This window comes from Schistosoma haematobium, chromosome 1, assembly GCF_000699445.3.
Source record: "Schistosoma haematobium chromosome 1, whole genome shotgun sequence".
Lineage (NCBI taxonomy): Eukaryota > Metazoa > Platyhelminthes > Trematoda > Strigeidida > Schistosomatidae > Schistosoma > Schistosoma haematobium.
The window spans coordinates 13,624,066-13,649,370 of NC_067196.1; the positions used below are offsets into that span (position 1 = coordinate 13,624,066).

At 35.4% G+C, this 25,305-nt stretch overlaps 1 protein-coding gene across 1 annotated transcript in view; it reads left to right on the forward strand.

The window, feature by feature from the left end:
• Positions 1–830: 830 nt before the first annotated feature.
• The window catches only part of CCBL2_2 (Kynurenine--oxoglutarate transaminase 3), a 29,403-nt gene continuing 4,928 nt past the window's right edge, over positions 831–25,305 (forward strand). Inside the window, exons 1-10 of the mRNA XM_051218392.1 lie at positions 831–923; positions 6,221–6,272; positions 7,115–7,216; positions 8,447–8,743; positions 10,402–10,527; positions 11,448–11,568; positions 12,482–12,648; positions 13,212–13,398; positions 13,980–14,059; positions 17,243–17,329. Of these exons, the coding sequence (XP_051073189.1) occupies positions 853–923; positions 6,221–6,272; positions 7,115–7,216; positions 8,447–8,743; positions 10,402–10,527; positions 11,448–11,568; positions 12,482–12,648; positions 13,212–13,398; positions 13,980–14,059; positions 17,243–17,329 (1,290 nt within the window). The 5' untranslated portion in view covers positions 831–852. The remainder of the gene's footprint in view (positions 924–6,220; positions 6,273–7,114; positions 7,217–8,446; positions 8,744–10,401; positions 10,528–11,447; positions 11,569–12,481; positions 12,649–13,211; positions 13,399–13,979; positions 14,060–17,242; positions 17,330–25,305) is intronic.

Genomic DNA, 25,305 nt, shown 5'->3' on the forward strand with positions numbered 1-25,305 from the left:
GGTTGTAACAAATTTGTACGATTGTTGATATATTAGTAAAAAGCCAATCGACATTGGACGGATCACCACCCGAAATTATCATTAATAAATTTGAACTGTGGTACAAGGCAACTAACAGAATGCTTGGCATTTTCGATGCTACAAAGAGCGAGCTATGTCTAGAAAAGAATAGTTGGGTGAAATAGGAAAAGTTAAAAGGAATGTATAAAAAACAGCTAAGGCTGCATTTTTTCGTAGTAAAATAGCTTGAATGGCTGTGTTATCTGTTCCTACAAAATATGAGTTTGATCAACTCTCATTGCCAGCTGTTGAGCAAAATAATCTCTGTAGCTTGTGATTAGTATCAACCAACATCGACTTTTAATTTCAATAAGAAAAGTCATAAACATCACAGCGCGTTTATCCAAGTTGATAAGTTTGTAACAACATGCAATTAGCAAACCTGTTAACGACTAATTATGTGTCGATTGAGAAACTTAGGTATATTTATCGTAAACAATTTTGATTTCCGAAGATTCGTCTCGAGCAACTACAAAATGACAGTTGCAGTGATCAAAAACCTACTGAGATTATGCAAAACACGAATTTGACTCGGTAATGAATAATAGTCTTAATTCGTAAACACCTATCCTTTCATGTATATGTGGTCAGTTAATATGACTTTTGGATTACTGATGTTTGTAAACATTATTCAGTATAAGTATTTTCCTGATCCCTTATTGTTTGTCTAGCTGTTTATTATTAATCATATGTACTAATTTACTGACTATCTATGTGTATTAGTGTAATATTATTAATGGCATATCTTTTCTGTTTTATTATTCTAATTAGGCTAAAGAGAATTGTACAGATATGCTTAATGAAACACTATCTGCTATGATTCTTCCAGCTGCTCGTATTTTGAAGCAAAAACCCAGTATTTGGTATGTATCTATATATTCAACTAGACATTTGAAATGTTCTTTGGTTTAAAAAGAAACTCGTTAACTTTCACCAACTTGTTCATATTCTTAATATTTGACCGAGTTTTGATAATTGCAATAAAAGTGTGCAAATACAAGAGTGTATTCTCTGTTAGCTAATTTAAACTTATGAACCTGGATTTAAAGCTTTGAGCATTCACTATTAAGATGTATATGAGTTGATTACTTTGTAGTGACTAACGTTATGCTTGCCTAATCTTTAATGCTGAGTGAACTCGATCGACCAAAATTTGCGATGTGCGCACTGATCTTAGTGACTCGTGGTTGCTCACAGTGTGTTGAGATATTAAGTGGTTGGAGATATTTAAGAGAAAATCCTGGACATAGGTTTAGTGTTAGTTGTAACTTGTCAGCATGGTGTATTTGGAGTCTTTAGAAAACTAATACTGGTGGCATGCTTCAAAGCTAAAAACAATTGCATTTATTCCGCGTTTTATCGGTTTATTTCAACCATTTATTTATTTATTTGAACACATGAATATTGGTACAAGAGAGCCAATATATATGCGCCACACAAAACAATGAGAATTCGAAGAGCAATAGAAAAAAAAAAGAGAACAATGACGAAGAGATTGGTGTAAGGTAGTGTGGTAGTAATGAGGGAACGCAAAAGTACAATCGGAAGAAATCTTTCAGGTAAAGGAGACACAACCACTTTTTATGAAGAAAGTAAAAGAAGATTACAGCAGGATCGCCACTGGCTTCTATTCTGAGCCATATCTGATAACGTCTCTAGCCACTGTGTTGCACCATCTCTCAGACCCCAACCAGGGAGTCGTGAAGGACCGACAGAAGCCAGTCCTTTGCAGCTTTCTTTCATGCCACGACACCATGTCATGCACTGACCACCTCTCCGCTTCTTCCAACCAGTCCCAGAGTCGGCAAATAATGCACGACGTGGAATTCTCTGGGACGACATTCGTAGCATATGTCCAAGCCACCGAAGTCGGTGTTTCAAGATGGTGACACCAATTGAATTATCATCTCTGTGCCCGAACACACGATGCCGAACCTCTGCATTACTGACATGGTGTTGCCACTGAATGTCAACAATCCTTCGGAGACAGCGATGATCGAACACAGAAAGTCGTCTAACGTCCTCAACTCGGAGAGACCAGGTTTCACAAGCATAGAGCAGAACTGCTCTCACCGACGCGTTGTAGATCCGACCTTTTACAGCCAGACTGACATCACGAAGGCGCCAAAGGTGGCCCAGATTGGCATAAGCCGCTCTGGCCTTCACTATACGTGCATTGATCTCATCACTCACACCCCCACCAGCACTTATGCAGCTATCCAGATACACGAACTTCTCGACTACGTCTATCTGCTCACCATCCAGGGTGAGTACAGGATTGGAATCCTGCCAGTCTTGTAGAAGTACTTTGCACTTCGAAGGTGCAAAGCATATACCATACCTACGGACATTGATTGCCAACTGATTAAATGCGGATTGCACGCCTTGGGCATTATCGCACAGTAAGACAATATCGTCCGCATACTCAAGGTCGAGAAGTCTTTCTCCAGGCAACAGATCCACACCACCATTACTTACATTCATCAGAGCTGTTTCCAGAATGTCATCGATGGCAAAGTTGAAGAGGAATGGTGAGATTGGGCAACCCTGCCTAACCCCACTACTCGAATGGAACAATGGAGAGAGGTGGTTGTATGCCCTCACTCTGCCTGAGGTGTTTTTATATAGGGCTTTTGGGATGTTAATAAACTTCTCAGGCACACCCTTCTTCAATAGACAATCCCAGAGAACAGTCCTGTCCAACGAATCGAAGGCAGCCCTGATGTCAAGAAACACTACGATTGTTGGCCTTTGATAAGTATGGCGGTGTTCTAACATTTGGCAGAGGGTGAAGATATGATCAATACATCCTCGACCAGAACGAAAACCAGCCTGCTCCTCGCGAGTCAATCTTTCTTGGGTTTTGAACAACCTACGAAGTATGACGGAAGCCAATAGCTTGGACGCAATCGGAAGTAGACTTATCCCTTGATAGTTGTTACAGGAACGACGTGAACCCTTTTAAAGATAGGGACAACTATTGACTCATTCCATGACGTTGGTACACTCTCTAGTTCCCAAACCTTTGTAAACAACGTCGTCAATTCCTTAGTCGAAAAGTCACCACCATCTTTAAAAAGAGCCGGAGGTAAGTTATCTGGGTCAGGTGATTTGTAACGCTTCAAGAGTTGGAGTTCCTTGCGGACTTCCTCCTCGTTTGGTGGATCAGTCGTCACCGGTCATGGAGGGCAGGACAGTCTGACCGATGTTGCCGGAGCAGCAGGCCAGTTGAACTGCCCTTCGAAAAATTCTGCCCATCGTCCAAGACGTCGATGGATGTTAGTGATTGGCATCCCATCATCCTCGCAGATTGTTTTCTTCACACCAGACTTCTTGCTGCCAGTGGCTCGGATGAGTTGGAAGAGCTTCCGGTAGTTACCAGATGCAGCTGCTGCTTCCAGCTCATTAGCACGCTTCGACCACCAGGCTTCTCGGTCCTTACGCAAGCTTTGCCCAATTTCATTACGTAACATCCTTCGTTTATGGTCAAACTCACGGTCACCCGGAGTAGACCGACGGGCTTCGATGAGTTGTAAATAGCCTGAAGAAACACAGTGCTTATAAGCGGGACGTTTCGCAAACCCACAACTGACTGTTCCCGCCATTTTCATGGCGTCATGCAATTGCAACCAATGCTCATCTATACTTTTCGGTGGAGTGGTAGCTAGCCTAAAGGCTAGCTCGGTTCGATACTTACTTGCAACAGAAGTTGCAACCAGCTTGCTAATATCAATCCGTTGATGGCGGTCACTTCGTTGTCCACTGAAAAGTAAGACAAGATTGGCGCAGACCAAGGCATGGTCAGAGTCCAGATAGGTACTCCAAAAGGAGCGGCAGTCTTGTACACAACCACGCCAGCGGTAGCTGATCGCGATGTGGTCAATCTGAGTCCAGGCTTGAGATGCAGAGGGAGGACGCCAGGTGGCACATCGACGATGACTGTGCCAGTAGTTAGTGCTAGCCAGAAACAGGTTGTGGTCTGTGCAAAGTTGCAGTAGACGGTCCCCGTTATCTGACCTGCGACCAACGAGTCCCCATCGGCCACCTAAACGACTCTCTTCCGCGCCTAGACGCCCGACCTGAGCATTCAAGTCTCCGGCTAGTACTACAATATCTGTCGAACGCACTTCCTGGAGAAGAACAGATAACTGGTGGTAAAGCTCGTCCTTGATTGCATCCGGGCTGCAATCTGTCGGGGCATAGGCGGAGATGACGAAAAGACATCGTTTCTCACGCCGATTTCTTCTCACTTTGATGGAACTTTCTAATCTAACAGCACATAACCGACTAATAATGGGGATCCAATCGACTAGTGCTGCCTCAGCTCTAGCGCTTAGTGCGACACCAACGCCAGCAAGACCAGACGAAGATGCCACAGGGTCCCCGGATAAGCGCACGTAAAACAAGCTTTTCGAAGCGACAGATGGAGATCGAATTCGTAGTACTTCGCCAGAGTCTTGAATACGGGTCTCGGATAGACAACAAACATCAATATTAAGACTTTCCAAAGACATAGCCAGCCCTATCTGTTGTCCGACCTGCATAAATGTGCGAACGTTGAAGGCAGCCAGTTTGAATGGTGCACGTGGTTTCAGAAAAACTGCTTCAGTTCTCGTATTCGGTGGTAACACAATTTTCAACCGGACAGTGACTCGAGAACGTTTAGATACAGTCGAATTTCCACCAAAGACGAGCCGCTGTATAAGTATAAAAGAGGGTGAATAATGTGGAAAATAACAATAATAATAATAATAATAATAATAATAATAATAATAATAATGACAATAATTGTAATGATAATAATTTGAATCAATTGATTGTTTTTCGAAGCAAGAAAAGTAATTTCCATAGACATAAAGAGTTCATCATTTGTGTGAGGGCTGTGATACTGCCCGGGTGCCCAAACCGAAGCAGGTGGTTATCTTAGGGGGCCACACCCCGAGCCTTTGACCTAAAGGTCTAACCCACAAGGCAGTGGAGTATCGTAAGGAGATACAATCCCATGGTAGCCGGTGACCAACGATTGGTTCATACGCCATTTGTTCCCGCAGGATACTGGAGCCCATGTGCACCATTGGTTTGTGATCCGGTTAAAGCGCCGGACATTCGCTTTTCGTCCTCTTATTTTCGTAAACAACACCCCCGCCACGAGAAGGTAATGAGTAGGACTTCCCTGGCAGAGGCTGTATACGCGCGGCCGTGTGAGAGTATTTCGATAGGGAGAGCGGACTCTCCCCACTCTCGGCCGTACCAGGGCATTCGGGGGGCTATTTCAACCATAGTTAGACGTATAGCTCCCAACGTGTCGTTGGATTCAATGAAAAGAAACGAAACGAAATGAACATCCAAGACACAAGTAGATAAAAAATAATAACTATGGTTGGAATATTTTTTATCTGCTTGTGTCTTGGATGTTCATTTCGTTTCGTTTCTTTTCATTGAATCCAACGATACGTTGGGAGCTATACGTCTAGAAGATGTCTATGTTTCTATTGACTTATACGTTCTACCTGCTTGTCTCTGCTTCTCAGTTATTCATCAAGAACATATGATTTAGTGCAAATTTCTGTCAGTTCATATATCCCCACTTAACAGCAAAGGAAAATCAATAGAATGATAAACGATAAAGTTTAAATTGTAATTCTAATGATAGCGAAAACTGAACAAAGGAATTCTGGTTTAGAAAGAACATATGAAATTTAAAAATGAAAAATATGAACTACTCGTCTTGGAAACAAATCCTATTGTTGTATTACAGTCGATATAAATTCATGCCATCCGTGAATTCCAGACATTGATTACAATTATTTCGAACTCTAACCAGAACGTCTATAGCTCATGATATGATTTGTTTTAATAATCATTTCACGAAGTAATGCTGTGGTTTCATCTTACTATTTATAACCTAACCTATTATGCTAGTCCATCATTACCTCTCAGTGTAGGCCTTTACTTTAACTCTCAGAAGTTGATCCTAAGTGCACTGCCGCAAGTCAACACTCCTACACTTCATACTTTCAGAGTACCTTTTTTCTAGTTATCTATTCACGATGAAACCTTTGCTTTTTTGTACCTATCATTATTGTTTCATTTGCTTGTAATCTAAGTTATATTTTAATCGTTTATTGTAATTGTATTGATTTTTTATTCTTTTGAACAGGGTGGAAATTAATCATGCAGTGGCTAAATACAAACCGGTCAATTTAGGTCAGGTAACTTCTACTGTTAATTAAAAAATAAAATTAATCAGATTTCTTTCAATGTAAAATGGTTTCGATTATCCCCTTGTTGATATTTTGACTGTAATTTGATCAGTCTGAGTTGGAATATTTACATCCTGTGCGAATCACCTAGCTATTGTAGCACAATTTAATGTATGGTAAATATAATTATGCTAACAGTGGAATCCAGAATGCATGTTTTGTCCTATTCGGGACTCATCAGGTAGATATACTTGCATCCCAGGGTTTGTGCTCATTCCGAGACCGGGTTTCGTAAGTCAGTGGCTATCTGAACTCAGTAGTCAAGTGAATAATGCTATAGCGTTCGAAGTGAACGGTACCGGGTTCGAGTCCCTGACTTAGCAGCAACTCCAGGATGCAAATACATCTAGCTGACGAGTCAAATATTGGACGAAACACATCCCTTATTCCACTGTTAGCCAGATCCCATCTATTATATGTCAAATGATTAATATCGTTGTATGAAATACACATATTTTTCGATAAAGCCAGCTATGTAACATTCTTAGAATGATTTTCAATGTTGTGATGTTTAGATTTAACGCTTAATGTGTACACATTCTAGCAGTGCTGTTACGTTTCTTCCTCTCCCTTTTACTGTTTTAGTCTTCTTTCATAGACGATTGTGTGTTACTTTTCGGTCAACATGATATAGGGAGGTAGTAAACTAATAGCCAACCAACCGCCAACTTTGAAATGCTATTACTGAATATACCCCTTATCCTTAAGTGATCTTGGTATATACATATATATAACGTAAACAATTGTCTCTAATTCCTGTTCTGAAGCAATAATTTGATCGTAATTTATAGGGTTTTCCGGACATTCTTCCAAAACAACATGTTCTTGAAAGTTTAACCATGCTTGGAAAACCCGATGTTAGCCCATTTCTTCATCAATACACTAGATCTATGGTAAGTAAATTAATTATTACTGAAATATACTTTTTCTGTTATGTCATGACTTCATTGACAAATGTGTTTGATAGTCTAATGAAACTCTGAATTTGAATTCGTAAGTTTTGATTATTGGATCGATATTTGCTGATTTTTGATCATGTTTTCATAATCAATCTGTTTGTACCAATTAGTTCCTAAAAAAGATGTAGGTTTTGTTCTACTGCGAAGTATTTTTACACCTCGATCTGTTGTGTAATATTTAAGTTGAATCGCATTACACATTGTTGATGTCGTATTTAAGTTTATACATATTTAACCATTCAACACAGTGATTAATAAACAGAGTTTAGAAGGGGTTTGCCTGATGACTGATTAAGACTGACTATTAGTTACATTCATTTGTGTATTGATTAGTAGGAGATTATAAATCTTCATTAATTGAAATGGTTGAATTACGTATAAAGTTCTCCCAATTTCTACCTTCATGATATGCTTTGTTGAGGAGTTATGTAATAGTTCTTACATGTACTTGAGAGATAATAAAACTTCATTTTGACAAAGGAACAGTAAGGAGAATGTGATTGTGGTTATGGAATTAATTGTTCATTCTTTTAATTTTTTTCTAAGCAACGACACTAGAAAAATATCAGTAGTCTTGATAAAATAAACATGGGAAGCGTAGTTCAAAAGATATGAGTGGAATTTTAGGAATAGAGAGTTCAATATATTGATAATAATGATGAAACCTAATGTTTAGAGGGAGTTCGTCAATCATAGTGCCCATATTGTAATTTGAATTGACCAAGCGGGTTAGATTAAAACTTATGGTGAACTGTTTCAGTTTGATGTATTTATCACCGTGATGGTGTATTTATTTAATCAGTGAAGTAAGCGATCATTCATGTAGGAGCTTTGACAAATATATTTTGATTTTAGTGGTTACACCTCACATTAGCATAATGAGAGCTTTGGGGGGGGGTTGGATTAACCTGATTATGAAGTAAATAAGAGTAGTAAATTTCAACTCCATCTCAATTCTATACAAGAAAAAAAAATGAGACCAGTGAATGAGAAGTATGGAATAACGCATCTTTAAATTCTCAAAAAGATAATAAAATGAACGCAACTGCACTACTGAGACCGACTTCATATTGATTGTATATCTTACTTCCCTTTCATTCGTTGACGATTATGCTTCACTGGTAGTTTTTTTCTGAAATATGCATTTTTCTCTTTTTTTTTCAGGGTCATCCGCGTTTAGTGAATGTATTATCTAAACTGTATACAAGTTTTTTAAGATGTGATCGTAAACTGTATGGTGAATCTGGGAGTCTTCAAGTAGACTCGTTTGGACCAGACAGAGAAATTGATCCTTTAAAAGAAGTTATTATTACCGTTGGTGCTTATGGTTCGCTTTTTACGGCTATTTCAGCATTAGTTAATCCTGATGATGAAGTGATAATTATGGATCCAAGTTTTGACTGTTATACTCCAATGACAGTAATGGCTGGTGGTGTACCGATTTATGTACCACTTCGACCGGTCGGTAGCATTTAAGTTAATTTTCTTAAAATTACTTTTCATCATATCGACCGAAAATACTTATTGAAAATCGATAAGGACTAAAACAATTCCTTTGTTATAGTTTTAGGATTTGTTAAAGGTCTGTATTAACGATTTCATCAGGGATCGAACTCAAAAGTTTCGGATGGTCGGGTTAACGCTTTGTATTTAACTTACTGAGTTATCTATCTGTTCTCTTATTGTAAACTCAGTCACTTAATAATTTATGACTCACTCATGTACACATTTTTGGGTATGTTCAAAGCACACTCTACACATTCTATTTCTGTGTCTTGTTTGACTGCCAGCGTTTGGTGGTCTGTTGAGTCAATTGACTCTAAAACATCGATTGTAACCCAACTCGTATTTGGATTTTTTATTTTTCGAGTCGAAGTAAATTTAACTAAACTGTGAGAATTTGCCTGCGAATTTATATACGAAGTTTTGAGACTAATAATACGTAGTGTCTGTGAAATAGTAATTGAACGATTCTACGTTTGTATTAGAATCTATTGGGGCTGGATATAAGTCTCAGAGCGAACATCAACCCTGGCATAGAGGTATATCAAACTGACTAGTTCCAAGTAGGATGAAACATACGTCCGCCATTAGCCTCTATACTAATTAGAAGTAACTCAGCGAAATTATAACAATGTCAACTCATTTCAATATATCTAACATTTAAAACTGAATTTCAACATTTTTTTTAGTCTGCTTGAAGCAACTTAGAATCTGGGAGGTCTGTACATCGGTCCAAGTTGTCAATTCCATATGATTGCAGAAAGATGATATTAACATGAAATTACCACAATAACTGCAGATTATGACAGAAACATGTATATAGTGTTATATGAAGTTCGTATTCATCACGAGCCGATACTAGTTAAATAATCTTAAAAAGTTAAGTATCAATAGATACGATAGCTTAAGGACTCTTCAGTTAACATGCAAACAAATGAGTAATCGAGCTCAAGACTCTAGAATCTCTCAAAGCATGATACAATGATTAGAATTGCTTTGAAACAGATTCATTTTTCAAAAAACTACTATGTCATTGTTTTGAAGCTAGTGAAAAACCTATAAAGCTGAATTGTAAAGACGAGCCGAAGGAAACATTTGTATGACTTTGGCAAGCTGTTAACATATCCAGGCGATCAGAATGCAGAAAAGGTAAATAAGGGATTTATGACTCAACTGACTAGGATTTGGGCTGTGCTTAAGATGTAGAGTTAAGATTGGGAAACATAGTTTAGATTTTAATGCCAGAATCAGTATCTACACTTTGTAATTTAGGGTTTAGGACTTAAGACAGATGGTATTAGATTTTACAGTTTTTTCTAAATCTAAGTTCAACATACTAACTCTAACTTGTACATTCTAATTATCTTTTAAGTACGGCATGCTTTTCCGAATAAAACGTTTCCTCCGTTATTTCACTTACTTTATCAACTGTTAACGATATATTCATCTGACATCTACACTGTGACTTTATAACAATTTATATATTCACCATTGGCTTACTCTTAACCACTTTCCTGTTATGTAGAAAAGGTGATAGTTATATAATCTGCCAATTGCTTACTTCTGTAAAACCCACTCTTAATTTCCAAGTAATCTTGTATGATTAATTTATATAGCAATTAGATGATGGTGAAGAATTAATCAGTGATTGTTGGAAATTAGATATCAAAGAATTGGAATCGAAAATTACTTCAAAAACTAAAGTGTTACTATTAAACACACCACATAATCCTTTGGGTAAAGTAAGTTGTAATTGTTCTATTCTCAATAATAAATATGTAGTTGATTTGACTTTAACGTAAACTAAGTATTTGTGAATTGAATTGACGTGTCGGTTAGCCTCTTCAGTCCACATGTTTTTACTGCTTTCAATTAAAAGTAAGAATTAAACGATCATGATAATTGGTCACTTCTCTCTTTTAAAATATTCCTCTTATAACCTATTTGAGTAGCTCAGGTGTCTGTGTTTCAGATCTTTCTGGGGGAACCGTAGTGTTGGTTGCTATGTCAACCCCACATACCTTATTCTAGCTTCCGGACAGGCCAATTTATTCATTCTTCTTGAGTCGCATTTGACCTTGTTAATTATTCGCTTATCAGCCTTGACTGTTTTTGTGTAAGCGTATGTGTGTGCATTTCTCATCTTCCTCATCACATGTTTGTAACTTACTTTTGTTTGACTATAAATATCGGTTGACGTCTGGTTTAATAGAGTTTTGTTTTGCTTCCCTTTCCGATCAGTGGTTGTACAAAATATACGTGTTCAAAAATCCATTTTCGCATTTGACTTATTTAATTTCGTTATTCAACAACGTGATTTAAGTCGATAATTATATGCGAGTACTGGCAATATGTATGTTTCAATAACAATCATCCATAGGATCCAAATGGAGTCAGATGCCGGGTCACTAAAGAATATCATTTCCCTATATAAATTGGATGTAATTAGCTATTTTGTACGATCGGGAATGAAGTCTAAGTCTTCAGCTTCTTGTGCATTGTCTATAACTATATGATGTTAGAACTTAGGTGAAGTTAATTCAATTAGACTAGAGGTCACACTTGGTCGGATGAATTCGATCAGCAACTATAAAAAGCAGCACTAGTCAATGTGATCAATCTGTGTTCAAGTGTTTTATGATTTTTCCTCCCAAACATTTAGGTATTTAATAGAGAAGAATTGGAGAGTATCGCGGATGTATGCATTCGTCATAATTTGGTGTGTATTTCAGATGAAGTTTATGAATGGTTAGTATTTCCGCCTAATCATCATATTAAAATCGGTACGTGGTTAGCCAATGCTCCGTTTTATTAAGTGCTGAAGTTGTGTACAAATAATGATTATTTCAATGTCTTTTTGTACACTTGTTTATTCCGAATAAAGTATGTATATATATTATTCCAATATATTGTAAGCACCGTTAATCCAAAATACTCTAAATGTTAACTGATCATTTATCATAGGGTAAAATTAACAGTTATTTGCTTGAGTATATCTCATGGATATAAAGTGTTGTACTTGTTTACCTTGAATTACTATCTAAGGGGTGCTTAGGATCGTCCGCTGTGTAACTAATTTAAGTTCAAGATTTTTTGTAATCATGAATGCATAAACAGCAATTGTAAATTCTGTGTATTGTTGGCTGCATTTGTTAAGTTTCTTTTGACTTATGTCCCCGGTACAGCTCTGTCTGAATTTAGAAATTTTCTCATCAAGAGTATTCTTGGAAGTAGTTTCATCGCATTCGGTGGACGCTAGTGGGTATGGTTTTTCAGTGTTTCAGTAGCGAATTCTTTATGGTGTTTGTAGTGATCTATATTGTGATCGATTCTCGATTCGAACATTAACACTGTTACGAAGGTAAATTCAACTGATGAGTTTTAGGTGGCACGAAAAACATGACCTCTACTTCAGTGTTAGCAATTATTCTAGATTTTTTAATATATCATGTTTTTTAAATTCCTGTCATTTTAAAACATGAAGGAGACATCTTTCACACATACTTATCAGGTAGATGACCAATATTTCCCATTTCAAATTCACACTAATCGCTGTAAACGTTAATTTTGAGTGACTCCTCGTCAGCTTTTAAGTATATCAGGCAAATTCGGTGTAATTATCTTTTGTGTAACTTTATACGTCGACCTGTTTTATTTTGGAAATAAATTCAACCTTACTTGTGTTTATTTTCACAGCCTCTTTGCCTGGTATGTGGTCACGTACCCTTACTATTGGAAGTGCTGGCAAAACATTCAGTGTAACCGGTTGGAAATTAGGTTGGACAATTGGACCAGCTAATTTAATACAGGCTATGCAATTACATCAACAAAATACTGTGTATACATGTCCAACTCCTTTACAAGTAATAAACACATTTCAGTTACAATATCAATTTCCATTACTTTATGTTTCTTTTCCGAGGTAGTGGCTTCATTTTTTGTCAATTAAATAAAACAATTTATATTGCAGTTGTTAAGTGAAGCAACAGTATATTTTTCGAGAATGCCAGAGTCTTTATTCATAAACATAACATACTATTTGATACGAGTGGTATGTATCTCACTTCCAATTCATTGTTATGTTTATCTGTATGGTACGAGAACTGCTTGCAAGTCTCCAAGCTAAGACAAAACAGTTGTTTAGTTCTCTTGTGATTTTTATAGATTGTTCATTTAATCCTCTAGGTGGATCCTCCGTATCCACCAACCCGGTTGAAGCGCCAGACATTCTCTTTTCGTCCTGTCAATTTCGTAAACAACACCTGTGGTGCGAGAAGGCAGTGAGTAGGACTTTCCTGGTTGTGGTTGTATGCACGTGGCCATGTGGAAGCATTTCGTGAGTGAGAGCGGACTCTCTACACTGATTGGTGTTTATAATCGTGATTCATTTCACCTGATTCATATTCTATTTCGAATTCTATTCTAGGAAGCTGTTGCACGAAGTTTAGAGATTGAATTACCATTATTGAATACACATGAATCGTATTTTAATGAGATGTGTGCATTGATTGAACCGAAAGGTCGAAATATGGTTAAGAAATTGAATGAAATAGGAATGATAGCAGTAAGACCCACTGGAGGATATTTCCTCGTGGCAGATATCTCCAAATTGCGTAAGTTCCATGTATATCAGTATGTTTTTTGTTCACTATGTATTCTTGTTCAATTTCCAGATTGTTTCGTATTTTTAAGTTTTTGATGAATATAACTTTTTGTTGGTAGGCGATGTTCCCTACAGATCAGCTTCATTTTGACTACCACTGCAAACTAGAGATCAATGGATAGGTGTTTCACCTTGGTGTTGACCTCTGCAGTAGCATCCATACAAGTTCTCATCGCTAGTTAGTGAAGTGATTTCTCGGGCCATGTTCCCACTATATATTCTTTCTCATTATTTTTATCATAATTATTTCGACTCGTTCACGTGTTAATTTCGTTTTGTCATTCTGCTGTAGTATAGAAAGTTGAGCTAACACACATTTATCCTAAGAGATTCGTTGTCACTGATAAACTAGCGTATCCATGCCTATATGCCTAAAATAAAACTAACTAATTCCTTGTTTTGTATATATTTAACATGATTTTTAAAAATTTTCCCTGCAGCACTTATTGTCTCTAATAATGCTAGTGTCCTTATTAAAGGTCCAATTTTTCCAGGTTCTATTTTCTTTACATTTGTACTCCTTTCTTTCAGATGTCCCATCGAATGAATTGGATAAAAATGACTCATTATCGTATGATGTCAAATTTAATAATTGGATGATGCAAAATAAAGTAAGTATATATGTAGCAATCAGTGTCTTTAGCTGGTATCTGATAATGACGTTCGTTTACCGACTAACCTCAATGGTAACGTCTTCGACTATGGATTTTTAACGATGTGTGTTCACATCTTCCTGGGATGACCAGTCCCTTCCAGATTTCAAATAACGTTCGTTGATAGGGGACTGAGTAGCTTCTTACGAACTGTATCCAACAATCTAACATATGTATATATACCCCTGTTATATTGGTTTTTGTCATTCGAAGCTGGTCCTAGTAGTAAATTTTATTGAAATCATTGAAAACCCGAAGGCACTGGACATCTGTTTCGTCCTAGTATAGGACTCCGTAGTTGTAGACATCCACGACTGCACTCTGACCAGTGAGGTTCAGTCATGTCGAGAGTGAAGAAAACACCTATCAAAGACAGGAGGAAATGGTCACTTGGTATGTTGGATTGGTTGGAGTTGGACTTCCACACCATGCCATTACTAATTCCTCACTTATTTAAGTAACGTTGCTAGTATCATCCTCAACTCGTTTAAGATATTCTTTACCAAGAATAAGTTATTTGATAAACAAATATTAATTTTGGAAATATGAAGTCCAATTTATGTATTCTAAGTCTTTCTTTAACAACAGAAATTGACTACTGTACAGTTTATGCTGAATAATAATAATGATAAAGTTTCAGTCTCCAATATATTCCCACTATTTTTTTATCAAACAAAAATCTCGGTAGGTAAACTGATGACATAATCTCTATAGAAATTCACATTCTATATAATGAAATAACCTGTTGTTCTTACCTCTGAATTACAATACTTAAAACATGATAGATTTAATCCACTAGCGTATATGTTTTCTCATCTGTTTTACGTCTATGTTGAGATCGTGAATTAAGAATTAGCATGATTTGTTCATCCTCTTGAATCGCTATTTGTATTATTCTAGTCGGAAGTGACAGTTTAGTAGCGATTTCCTATTTAGAATAACTACATAAAATTGACTTGAATCAATAATTAACCATGTAAAGGTGAATAGTTAAGCGACAACCATTTTCATTTATTCATGTTATGTGGGCTCGTACTTAGATGAATGTGTTGTTGTTTTTTTTCTCACCAAATAGATAAATTGTACAACACAAATAAATCTCTTAGTAAATATGTTCAATAAACATTGAGACTATCTAGAATTAACATTAGTATTAAACCTTAGATAAAACAAATCCGGATTTATTTTCAGTGAAATCTTAAAATGTTACTAGTATGTTTCTCAAACAGTTCAAAATTGTTTTCTTTTGAATGTAACTACAATTCAAAGGACAATAATGTACAATAAAAATTCAAGATAATATCTAGGAAATGAGAATAATGTAAATTACAATTAAGTTAGAATTAGTACACTAACAAGTAAATGATTAATCTTTAATGGTGTGGAACAATTCATAGAAAAGGAGCTTAGATATACGATACATCATATCCGAAATTCCATATATAATGTTAGTGATTCAAAATGATAAACGAATTATTATATGACTCAGAATGGGTTTTGTGGAGAGTTTTTTTTAGAAATTTCACAGGTTAAAATCATGAGTCAGTTGAAACTAGACCACCATTGAAAACCTGGAAGCACTGGACGGCCGTTTCGTCCTGGTGTGGGACTCCTCAGCAGTGCGCATCCACGATCCCGCACCACGCGGGGCTCGAACCCAGGACCTACTGGCTTCGCGCGCGAGCACTTAACCACTAGACCACTGAGCCGGCATCCAACGGTGTTAATGTCTAACTTCAACCAATCCACGAAGTTGCGCCACCGTACACCATTGTCTTCAGTGAGTTGATATCTCACAACAGACCGGTTGTACTCCACTGGTAACGGCTTCTCACTAGAACTCCAGGAGTTTTTCCTGAAGTCAGTCACTAGTGAGCAGTTGTTTATTATCAGAATGGGTTTTGTGGAGAGTTTTTTTAGAAATTTCACAGGTTGACTCCCTATGATGAGAGATTACACCAATAGTTATATGGGGTCTTTGAGTGAATTTACACCATATGATTCAGCTTTTTATCACTGAATAAATCTAAGAATTTACGTGAAAATACTTGTCAATGTTTACCTGAATATATACAGTGTTCTCTTGAAAGGTTTCTTGCCAAAAATGGGTGACATATAGTTCAGAACACTAAAAGTTTTGATGATTATAGGAGAGAGGATACATTAATTAGTGAACAAACCTGGTTGGGGACCGCGAGATGATAGCAACCGATGGTTATAGACCCTGAATGACATGGCTCAAAATCGTTTGCAATGGCGCAGGTGCATTCACTCTTTGTGCTCTCCCAAATTTTGATCTCCTTATTCCTCCTCGTCTCTTTTTTTCTCCTCTCAAATTTATTTCACTGTGTTATACTCTTTAAGTAACATCTCCAAACACTAATCTTCCCGATTACTGCTTATACTCTTATTACCTCTACTACTACGGGATTTGAATCGACCACTGCTTCTCTGTGCTAATGTGGTATGGCAACTCGAACTGATGTATATACGTACGAAGTTCTACGTTGTTACTGACTGACTGAACAAATCTATTTATACTACTTTAACGAAAAATGTCTGACAAATCTCACTAGTTTTTATCTAAATTTAATGTGAAATATGGTTTATTTATAATAGTTTTATACAAAGTGTAATTGTAATTATAATAGTTTTCCTCATACCATGAACCGTAGTTATTAGTCTGTGTGTTCGCATCAAGATCGTTCACAGCCACAGACATTTCTACATTTAAAACTAAAGTAAATCAAGTCCCTAAGTGAGGATTTAATTTAAGATGTATATATATTCAGCTGATGGATCCCCAATAGGACGAAACAAGTTTCTTTGGATTCCACTGTCATTCACATTTCCTCTATTCTATATTAATGTAGACCAAGCCGTTTCATCCTTTATAATTCACTCTTTCCTACTACACACACGTCTTCTAGCGTATTGAAAGTAGTCAGTCGTTTGACTGCTGGTGTTGCATGAAGTATTCTTTTTGTGTAACTGTATTTTATTCCTTAATTAGTTTTATCAAATGTAGATTTGTACTGTATCTAACCGTGATAAATCACTGATTGCTATAATGTATGTTATCCTGTTTCATTTCTACCACCAATATCTCGTCGTTATATAATCTTATTTGATTTATTGTAGGGTGTTTCTGCTATTCCAATGAGTGTGTTTTATTCAACATCTAATCAACATCTTGGTTCAAAATATTTACGATTCTGTTTTTTCAAAGTAAGTTTATTTCTTCCACATTTTTTATATATTTCTGTTTATATTTATCCCATGTGAAATACACACACTATATCAATGATAATAATTGGATGTTAACAAACACTATACTTGGGTATTACCACTGGTTCCATAATTTGGTCCAGTACTTCACCGACGGTTCACACCAATAAGGGGTTAAGAAAAAGGGGGCATATGAATAATCGTGACCATTGAAAAAGTATATATTAACAAAGGCGAGCATAGAAAGTTAGTCGTTTGTCCGTTTGCCTCTACAGCCAATCAAAAATGTAGTTCTCAAAACGTTTTATAAAAACGCTACTTTCAACGAAATGTTCGAATTTGGAAACAGTTTATTATTATCGATTCACTCATGTCATTACAAACAATTATTTTGAAGAGGAAGGTTTAGAAAATATATCTTTTCACTCACTATTGAGTATTATTTTGATATGATACTCCTAACCTACTTACGCTTTAAACAATTAATCTACATGTATGTCAGAATATATACATTATTTGACAGCATAGACTATTGGGATTCCCGTCATTTTGAAAACAAAATAAATTATAGCGCTGTTGGGTGTTTTGGAGATTCTCTTTGATAATACCGTTTCTGTCTAATTCATATAAATGCTAACCCAGGACTAGGTAAATAGAGCTGAACTGAACTAAAGGATGTCTGTCACCCAATTTAGGTTATCTGAGTAGGCTTTTTGTTTCATAAGTGTCAAATCTATTTGAGTGTTTGATTACATAGCTGAGCCACTCGTGAAATCGAGGTTCAAAACAAAGATCTAAAAAAAACGGTTTTATGATTGCAAAATATATCTAAATTAGTTACAAACCTCAACTCGTAAGGTATCCATTAGGGTTAAAACGATTTTATATGTGAAAAGAAAAAGATGTAAATCACAATTAATAACCGTGTCTTAAGTCAGTAATGACTATCGACAATCGAACAAAGACAAAGTGCCGATAAACATGGAAGCTGCCGAAGCATAGGTTCGAGTAATGTACAAAAACTGAAAATAACAGTTACAAGGTTTCAGCGAATGTAACTAAAATGACAAATACAGTAAATGTCATTAGTTTATGTACATACTTTAGATTATTACACAATCAAGATATGCGGGTATCATTACCAAGGATGGACTTGGTATTTTCACATAAATTGGTCATTGGTTAGATTGTCATAAATAAAAATAATATACTTGTAATATCCCAATGAGAAAAAAAATTGAATTTTTTCTGACGTTTCGTGACTCAGCGTAGGCCACTTTTTCAGAGGATAAAAAAATCAAATAAAATTAACCCAAGTTTAAATAGTACAAAGGAACAAAATAAGAATATAAATTGTGATCAATCAAAAACGGGTCTGACCAAGTCAATGTCATGTCATTCCAGTCTAGGTGATTTATATGAGGCATGTTTATATATTTGTGTTTGTATGGTAAGGAATGAAAAAATGTGACATTTGTGGTGATAAAGGGTAGAGTTTAATTTGCACGTACGCTAATAGTATGAAATGTGAATCGAATCAGACATGATAGCTTGGATAGATGGTCCAATTTGGATGGATAGTGAGGCCTTCTTTTCTATTGAAGGCAGTCGGATTAGGCGAAATATGAAAAGCTTCGGCTACTCGCCTTTATTTGTAGTTGGAAAAAGTTTTTGTATTATTTTGATATCGATTTGATGGTTTTTAAAAATGGGATGAACTGCCATTGCCGATTTAATTTGGAGTCCTTCCAGCTCTACGAGACTATTAGGTGGTTTCTTTGTGTATCTAAGATGTTCTTTGTCTCGAGTCAAGATTTCAAAAGATGACACTCCAATATAATAAACATCACAATTGACACATCTTAATTTGTGGACACAATTTGGAGTTGAAATAAAGGGATTTTTCCTTCAAGCGAAACTCCAAGTCTTAAAACAACATAGAAATGCTTTATTATATGTGAAAATTAGATTTGAAATAATCTCAGCGACTGAAATGTAGATAATTCCAACGTTTCATCTAGCTAACTTGTCTGGAATTCTTCAGGGTAATAATCAAAATCAAAATCATTAAGGAAATATATAGCTTTTAACAATCATAACTATACTGTGTTACACCAATCAAATTTGGATGTTCATTTTTGTAAAATAGGATAAAATGAGTCAGTTAACTACAACTCATGTGAAAAAATTCATCTACATGGAAATAATTAACTGAATAACAAATTGTATGTGTGTGAGTGCGTATGTATATGTGAGACTAATTATTGATGTTCTGTGTTGAGATGTACAAAGATGATTCGTTAACAATTTTATGAACCTTGAACTTGCACTTTTATTTATTTATTTATTCCTTCATATATAACATATCAACACAGAACATCAATAATTAGTCTCACATATACATACGCACTCACACACATACAATTTGTTATTCAGTTAATTATTTCCATGTAGATGAATTTTTCACATGAGTTGTAGTTAACTGACTCATTTTATCTATTTTACAAAAATGAACATCCAAATTTGATTGGTGTAACACAGTATAGTTATGATTGTTAAAAGCTATATATTTCCTTAATGATTTTGATTTTGATTATTACCCTGAAGAATTCCAGACAAGTTAGCTAGATGAAACGTTGGAATTATCTACATTTCAGTCGCTGAGATTATTTCAAATCTAATTTTCACATAAATAAGAACTTTCGTCTAAATTTGAACGAATAGTTTCACAATATTTGGGCGCCGAGTTAATTTGAGACATTAAAAAGAAGAATATATTTGTAAAATCTCAGCGAATGAATTTTAAGTAAATCCAACGTTTCGCCTGGCAATCTGGTCCAAGCTTTTTCAAGGAAAATATAATCAAACAACAAAATTATCGAATATAAATAGGTACATGGTTCTTCGGTTTACTGTATACTGAATAAATCATCCAATCAACGTGAAGGATTTTTTATAAATAGGTATTTGCATTAATGTGTAAGAGACATGTTTATATGAAAAATAATATGAAAAATAATAATAAAGGTCAACCAAATAAAAGTTCATTTGAAAATAATCAAGGGAAAGAATAAGAAAAAATTGTCGTGTTATCCTAGGTTATGACAAATTGTTTTTGTACTCATAAGGACAAGGTATGTGTTATGGAACCAAAAAGTGTTAAGACAACAGAATGTGTTTATACGCAAGTGATGTGAGAAGAAATTTCAATCAACTAAATATTGACTGCGGTCTGTGTATATTAAGAAAACATATCATTTTTATATATGAAATGAATTACAAATGCCACAGCCTGCATTAAATGAAGATAAATAAATAAGATAAGTAAACAAAATAAAAGACTGAATTCAAAGAGGAATGTATATGTAATTGAAAGTGTGTGATATTTTTAATGTTCCAGTCAATTGTTTAACATATTCAGATAAGATAACGGATTTGAATCGTTGAACGTATTATCTATCAATTAGTTACTATGACATAGATATATCGAATTGAAATAAGGAGATCAGGTTTACTTATTAATTATTAGTTGCCAAGGGACAGCTAGTTGTATTCCATCTCTCCTATTAATATTGTTTGAATTAGCCCATATGTGTAGGGCTTCGGGTGTTAGTCGTTCTTTGTAAGAATTAAATCCTTTTGAATGATTCTCGTGCCATTGAAATCAACTGTATGACCCGATTCAATCGAGTGTAATGCTATCGCTGATCTGTTCTCAAGCTTTTTACATCAATTGAGGATTTAGGAATGTGCTTTAAGCACAGTTTGTGTTCCTTCACCCTCACATTCAGTTGCCTTGATGTTTCACCTACATACGTTGCATTACAGTCATTACATTTGATTTCATAAACACAATTCTGTTGATCATCCTTGTGTATTGGATCTTTGATTCTTACTAGTTTTGATCTTAGAGTATTGTTTGTTCGAAAAATACTCTTATATTTTGACGAATTAAAATCCTTCTGATGTCTTCCGAGATACCTTTACGATATGGGATCACTACTGTGTTCATCAATCTTGCTTAACTCTTTTTTAAAAATATCATTCCGTTCTTCATTCTTAATTATTCTTTTAATAAAACCTTTCGGATAATTATTCATTAATAGAGTGGATACAACTAAATTCATTTCCATTTTTATATCATTCGGTTCAGTGACAAGTTTTTGACTCTGCTGATCAAATTTTTGGCCACTGTCACTTTGGTCGCGTGTGGGTGTGCAGACTTAAAATCTAAAAATTTCCCTGAATATGTAGGCTTTCGGAATATATTAATTTTTAAACAATCATTATCCTTCCTTTCAACCAGGCAGTCTAGAAAAGGTAATCTGCGTTCAGGCGATTCCAACTCTTTATTAAACTTGATTTCGTCATCTAAGCTGTTGAACCGTTGGAATAGTTCGTCTAAACCATCTCGTTTTATAATGACAAATGTATCATCTACGTATCTTACCCAAATTTTTGGTGGAATGGAACACATTGAGATAGCAATTGTTTCCAATGAATGCATGAATAAATTAGCCACAATTGGAGAGACAGGTGATCCCATAGCCACACCTTCTGTTTGTCTGTACAGAACTCCTCGAAAAATGAAAACCGTTGAATGTAAGCAAAGCTCCAACGCTCTAATAATGTCTGAGGGTCTAGGAGGCAACTCTGTTTAAGTTCAGTGTCAGAATCTAACATGTTATGCACAATATCTAAAGTTTTTAACAGTAACATTAGTGAACAATGAGCAAACATCAAAACTTGCCATTATTTCATCCTCTTCTATCCGAATATTACTGACAATGTTTTTGAAATCATTAGAATTTTTATTCCATATTTTATTACGCTTTGATATGGTTTAAGAATTTTGGCCAAGTATCTAGAAAGATTATAAGTTGGTGAATTAATGTAATCAATCACAGGTCTTAGTGGTACATCTGTTTTGTGTATTTTTGGTAAGCCATAAAATCTACACGGGTTATTGCTTTTTGGATATAAAGAGAACCATAAAGATGATCCTGGTTTGGGCTTTAAATTCTGTAGCAATTTGGCTGTTTCAGCTTTCAACTTATTTAAAGTGGCTCTACATTTGCTCTCCATGATTTTCATACGGTCCATTATGGAGATGTTCATTGACTTTTCTTTCATAGTCAGAATTATTCATAACAACAGTGGTGTTTCCCTTGTCTGCTTTCATAATAACAATTTTTTGTCTTTCCGTAACTGTTTTAGGGCATACGTTTCTTCTTTAGAGATATTAGGCGTATTAGGTTTTGATTCAAAATTACAGCTGCGATGTTAAACCTCAATGAATTTGCCTGATCATCGAAACATTGTTTAAGGCAGGCTCGATCAACGGAATTATTTCAGAAGCCGAAATCCGTGTTCTGTTCATATTGAAATTGAGACCTTTTTAAGTATTGAAAGTTCGTGTTGATTTAACTATCTATCCGATAGATTTACCACTACTTTGTTTATATCGAGTTCCTTGGATTTATTTTTAATCTCATCATTGTTGGATTTCGACGAATGTTTAAACATTTGTTCAAATTTTCTTATTTGACGTCCTTTTGTGATTTGGTTATAAAAGTTATCTCTATGTTTCAAAAATTCATTAACATTTGTTCTTAATTCTGGTGGTATAATTAGTGATAAAGCACTATCAATGTTTGCTATACGTGAACGTAGGGATTCCAAGTTTAAAGTGGATTTATGTATACGTTCTCTAAGGAATACTCTAGTACCTGTAATAGCTGCTTTTTGTGAACGTATAAAATTATCGAAGAAAATGTACAATTGGTATAACCACCGAATTTTCAATCTACGCTGTTTAAACCAGCATATTTATCCAAAAACGCTAAGAGTTAAGACTCCAGACAATTTTATACGTTCACAAAAAGCAGCTATTACAGGTACTAGAGTATTCCTTAGAGAACGTATACATAAATCCACTTTAAACTTGGAATCCCTACGTTCACGTATAGCAAACATTGATAGTGCTTTATCACTAATTATACCACCAGAATTAAGAACAAATGTTAATGAATTTTTGAAACATAGAGATAACTTTTATAACCAAATCACAAAAGGACGTCAAATAAGAAAATTTGAACAAATGTTTAAACATTCGTCGAAATCCAACAATGATGAGATTAAAAATAAATCCAAGGAACTCGATATAAACAAAGTAGTGGTAAATCTATCGGATAGATAGTTAAATCAACACGAACTTTCAATACTTAAAAAGGTCTCAATTTCAATATGAACAGAACACGGATTTCGGCTTCTGAAATAATTCCGTTGATCGAGCCTGCCTTAAACAATGTTTCGGATGATCAGGCAAATTCATTGAGGTTTAACATCGCAGCTGTAATTTTGAATCAAAACCTAATACGCCTAATATCTCTAAAGAAGAAACGTATGCCCTAAAACAGTTACGGAAAGACAAAAAAATTGTTATTATGAAAGCAGACAAGGGAAACACCACTGTTGTTATGAATAATTCTGACTATGAAAGAAAAGTCAATGAACATCTCCATAATGGACCGTATGAAAAAATCATGGAGAGCAAATGTAGAGCCACTTTAAATAAGTTGAAAGCTGAAACAGCCAAATTGCTACAGAATTTAAAGCCCAAACCAGGATCATCTTTATGGTTCTCTTTATATCCAAAAGCAATAACCCGTGTAGATTTTATGGCTTACCAAAAATACACAAAACAGATGTACCACTAAGACCTGTGATTGATTACATTAATTCACCAACTTATAATCTTTCTAGATACTTGGCCAAAATTCTTAAACCATATCAAAGCGTAATAAAATATGGAATAAAAAATTCTAATGATTTCAAAAACATTGTCAGTAATATTCGGATAGAAGAGGATGAAATAATGGCAAGTTTTGATGTTTGCTCATTGTTCACTAATGTTACTGTTAAAAAACTTTAGATATTGTGCATAACATGTTAGATTCTGACACTGAACTTAAACAGAGTTGCCTCCTAGACCCCTCAGACATTATTAGAGCGTTGGAGCTTTGCTTACATTCAACGGTTTTCATTTTTCGAGGAGTTCTGTACAGACAAACAGAAGGTGTGGCTATGGGATCACCTGTCTCTCCAATTGTGGCTAATTTATTCATGCATTCATTGGAAACAATTGCTATCTCAATGTGTTCCATTCCACCAAAAATTTGGGTAAGATACGTAGATGATACATTTGTCATTATAAAACGAGATGGTTTAGACGAACTATTCCAACGGTTCAACAGCTTAGATGACGAAATCAAGTTTAATAAAGAGTTGGAATCGCCTGAACGCAGATTACCTTTTCTAGACTGCCTGGTTGAAAGGAAGGATAATGATTGTTTAAAAATTAATATATTCCGAAAGCCTACATATTCAGGGAAATTTTTAGATTTTAAGTCTGCACACCCACACGCGACCAAAGTGACAGTGGCCAAAAATTTGATCAGCAGAGTCAAAAACTTGTCACTGAACCGAATGATATAAAAATGGAAATGAATTTAGTTGTATCCACTCTATTAATGAATAATTATCCGAAAGGTTTTATTAAAAGAATAATTAAGAATGAAGAACGGAATGATATTTTTAAAAAAGAGTTAAGCAAGATTGGATGAACACAGTAGTGATCCCATATCGTAAAGGTATCTCGGAAGACATCAGAAGGATTTTAATTCGTCAAAATATAAGAGTATTTTTCGAACAAACAATACTCTAAGATCAAAACTAGTAAGAATCAAAGATCCAATACACAAGGATGATCAACAGAATTGTGTTTATGAAATCAAATGTAATGACTGTAATGCAACGTATGTAGGTGAAACATCAAGGCAACTGAATGTGAGGGTGAAGGAACACAAACTGTGCTTAAAGCACATTCCTAAATCCTCAATTGATGTAAAAAGCTTGAGAACAGATCAGCGATAGCATTACACTCGATTGAATCGGGTCATACAGTTGATTTCAAT